This window comes from Neoarius graeffei, chromosome 21 (genome assembly GCF_027579695.1).
Source record: "Neoarius graeffei isolate fNeoGra1 chromosome 21, fNeoGra1.pri, whole genome shotgun sequence".
Lineage (NCBI taxonomy): Eukaryota > Metazoa > Chordata > Actinopteri > Siluriformes > Ariidae > Neoarius > Neoarius graeffei.
In genome coordinates, this window is record NC_083589.1 from 5,924,880 (window position 1) to 5,928,979 (window position 4,100).

At 45.6% G+C, this 4,100-nt stretch overlaps 1 protein-coding gene across 13 annotated transcripts in view; it reads left to right on the forward strand.

Annotated features, from left to right (window-relative positions):
* Positions 1-3,012: 3,012 nt before the first annotated feature.
* The window catches only part of magi2a (membrane associated guanylate kinase, WW and PDZ domain containing 2a), a 288,209-nt gene continuing 287,121 nt past the window's right edge, over positions 3,013-4,100 (forward strand). For all 13 annotated transcript variants that reach the window (XR_009651082.1, XM_060903818.1, XM_060903819.1 and 10 more), the window contains exon 1: positions 3,013-3,745. Coding sequence is in view for 12 of the 13 variants with exons in the window: in XM_060903818.1 (XP_060759801.1) it covers positions 3,451-3,745 (295 nt within the window). In the remaining variant the exon portion in view is untranslated. The remainder of the gene's footprint in view (positions 3,746-4,100) is intronic.

Below are 4,100 nucleotides of genomic sequence, written 5' to 3' on the forward strand. Positions count from 1 at the left end.
GTAGGTCAGTCAGTAAGTAAGTCAGTAGGTCAGTCAGTCAGTCGGGCAGTCAGTCGGTAAGTCAGTAAGTAAGTCAGTAGGTCAGTCAGTCAGTAAGTAAGCCAGTAAGTCAGTCAGTAAGTAAGTCAGTAGGTCAGTCAGTCAGTAAGTAAGTCAGTAGGTCAGTCAGTAAGTAGGTCAGTCAGGAGGTCAGTAAGTAAGTTAGTCAGTAAGTCAGTCATTAAGTAAGTCAGTAGGTCAGTAAGTAAGTAGGTCAGTCAGTCAGTAAGTAAGTAGGTTAGTAGGTCAGTCAGTAAGTAAGCAAGTAGGTCAGTCAGTAAGTAAGTCAGTAGGTTAGTCAGTCAGTAAGTCAGTCGGGCAATCAGTCGGTAAGTCAGTAAGTAAGTCAGTAGGTCAGTATGTAAGTACCTCAGTCAGTCAAGTCAAGTTTATTTGTATAGCGCTTTTAACAATAAACATTGTCTCAAAGGAGCTTTACACAATTTGAACGACTTAAAACATGAGCTAATTTTATCCCTAATCTATCCCCAATGATGAAGCCTGTGGCGATGGTGGCAAGGAAAACTCCCTCAGACGACATGAGGAAGAAACCTCGAGAGGAACCAGACTCAAAAGGGAACCCATCCTCATTTGGGCAACAACAGACAACATTAACAGTTTTAACATGAAGTCAGTTTCGTTGATGTTATAAACTCTTCACTGATGGAAACTTGAGTGCAAAACTGTTCATGACAACTGCAGTCCTAAAGTTAGCAAGTCAACTGTAGTCCTCAGCCATAAAAGCATTACTGTAAGAGTCCAGAGCGTCCTCCAGGTGTGACGCAATGAGAGTGATGCAATGAGACTCCAACCAGACACAGGGCACCAGGATGGATCAGGCAGGTCCGAGGAGCAGAAGAGGTTCAGCATCTCGATCTCAGGACCGACATGTAACTCAGAGGAACAGATTGGGGGGGGGGGGGAAGTCAGTCAGTCAGTAAGTCAGTAGGTCAGTCAGTAAGTCAGTAGGTAAGTTAATCAGTAAGTCAGTAGGTCAGTCAGTCAGTAAGTGAGACAGGAAGTAATTAAATAATCCTTAAATACAATCCAGGTTCTCTCTTTTGAAAAATAGCTTCAGTAAAACTTTTAAAAGAGTCAGCTGGACCTGAATTGAATAAAAGTATTTTAAAAAGGAACAGGAGGGAAAATAAAGCAATGGGTTATAACTTCAAGTTTTAACATCCATCCAGCTGTGAGCATCCAGATGTTTTCAGTAAGTTGATCTGCTAATGTTGGTGAAATGTTGAAATACACTTCCATCACGTCTTTTACTTAGAATAGTGATATTAGATTCAAATATCCACTGCAAAGCTTAAAGAAAGAACATTACAGAACTATAAATTCAACAGCAATGTCTCAAAGTTGCATCACAAAATCACTGCATCACAGATCACCAGTCTGGAAGTTCAGTCACATTGTGGAACCATGTAAAAAATAAATAAATAAATAAATAAAAATATTTCATTTTAGGAAAAATTGAGCCAAACAGCAGGGATAATTTGGTGAAATGTTCTAGCTTTTGTAGTAAAAGTGTCTCATCTCATTATCTCTAGCCGCTTTATCCTGTTCTACAGGGTCTCAGGCAAGCTGGATCCTATCCCAGCTGACTACAGGCGAAAGGCGGGGTACACCCTGGACAAGTCACCAGGTCATCACAGGGCTGACACATAGACACAGACAACCATTCACACTCACATTCACACCTACGGTCAATTTAGAGTCACCAGTTAACCTAACCTGCATGTCTTTGGACTGTGGGGGAAACCGGAGCACCCGGAGGAAACCCACGCGGACACGGGGAGAACATGCAAACTCCACACAGAAAGGCCCTCGCCGGCCACGGGGCTCGAACCCCGACCTTCTTGCTGTGAGGCGACAGTGCTAACCACTACACCACCGTGCCGCCAGTAAAAGTGTTGTTATTATTATTATTATAATAATACATAGGGCCAAATTACTCAATTCTGATTGGTCAACCAAGGAGGGCTTTTTTCCTTAACACGGGGCTATATTTCTGAAATGCTATTGGCTAGTTCGTTGCTTGGTTACAGTTACAAAAATTAGCAAATTTTGTCAACAAAATGGCTGACTCTGCTGACTCAGCAATGCCGCCTTTCGTTATATTTGATGAAGAAATGATGAACCAACTGAAAGCTGCAAGCGAAAATGGAAATCCCCCCCAAAAAGTACGAATTTTTGGCTTTCCGTGTTTAAGAAACGGGCTGCAGAAAGACAAACGACTCTCTAGTGGCTTACGAATGCTGTGAGTTAGACAAAGTGCTATCGCAGTTTTATGCAGAAGTGAGGAAAAAAAATGGGGAAAACTACGAACCAGATTCTCTCAAAGTAATGCAGGCAGCGTTGGATCGGCGTCTGAGACCAGAGAAATATCCGGGATCAGTCCTGAAAGATGTCACTTTTCAAGAATCACTAAAAGTCCTCGAGGGAAAAGCGAGAACAAGGAATGCTTGAGAAACTGATGCAAACGTGCAAGATAGTCTCGCGCCCTGATTGGTTCAGAAAACGTCAGTGACAAATATTGTGAACTTGAACGGCTTCCGAAGTATGAATTTGGCCCTGTATATTATAAACAAGTAGTCGTATGGTTCCTCGTAACATTAAGGATCAATTTCACTGGTGATTTCGGGCAATTTTCAAAACCTCATCTCATTATCTGTGGGGGAAACCGGAGCACCCGGAGGAAACCCACGTGGACAACATGCAAACTCCACACAGAAAGGCCCTCGCTGGCCACGGGGCTCGAACCCGGACCTTCTTGCTGTGAGAGGACAGGGCTAACCACTACACCACCGTGCCGCCCACAACTTCCTCTTCTTCTTATTATTACTACAGTACGTGTCGCGGCCCCGCCCATTTCTAATCCTTCGATCACAAGCCCCGCCCTCTCACATCGCTGCTCATTTGCATGACGTTAACAAGTCTCAAGCCACGCCCACTTCTCTTCACTAAAACGCTCACTTGGCCTCCGGTTGGTTCCTGTACCAAATCTTCAGCTCTTCTCTGGAAATGAATGACTTCCGGTCGCTCTAATCGCATCCTGTGTGTGTGTAGCAGTAAATATGTGCACAGCTGAGTCCGTGATTTCTGCAGAGATTTTTGGCCACAAAAAGCAAAAGATGAACCCAGTTGGTGCATCGGGACCGGTCCAGTTTACAGCTGTTTACAGATGTTTACAAATGTTAGATTCTCATTAGTGTTGGAGGAGCGCGTGCCTAGGATTTAACACGGGACACAAACTTTGTGTGTGTGTGTGTGTGTGTGTGTGTGTGTGGTGGGCTTTAACTAGGACGTCCCGACATGGATCCTCCGGACCTCTGAAGCTGTTTTCCCGGAGTTTAAGTTGGAAAACCGGGAATTTTTAACCTCATGTAAAGGCAAAAAAGTCCAAACATGTCTCAGAACTTGAAGAAGAGAAGCCACTGGAGCAGCAGAGTGCATGAAGTGGTGCTGAAGCGGGATAAGCAGCGGGAGCTCCGGGTGGAGATCAGAGGCGGCGCAGAGCTCGCCCAGTTCCCGCTGCTCGGAGCCGTGCACGGGGCAGCTGCTCCGGGACAGGCCACTCCGAGCCGGGGAGAACTTCTCCTGGAGGTCAACGACACCCCGGTGGCCGGACTCACCACCAGAGACGTGCTGGCGGTGTTAAAACACTGCAAAGACCCCGTCCGCCTCAAGTGCGTCAAAACAGGTGAGCCTCCACCTGAGCGCAACCGTGCTCTTTCTATAGCGCAGGGAGTCGATTCCATAAAGAGTCAACTGTACGCTTGTTCACGGAGCCGACTCCGGTGTTTTGTTTCTCTCACAGTTGATTTGCCCGCACCGTGAAACGAATTCGCTGTGAAAATCGATCCCTGGAGTCAGAAAATAGATATCTGCACACCTAATTAACACGGAGCGTCTCATTCGGCTGTCTTTTTTCGTCTGCGAAACCAAGAATCGAATCTCAACGACTCTACAGAATCGACTCTTCTCTATAGAAACATTCTCGCTCCTGTGTCGCCGAGTCCAAAACTTATCTCCGGGGGTGAACCGTTAGATCACCT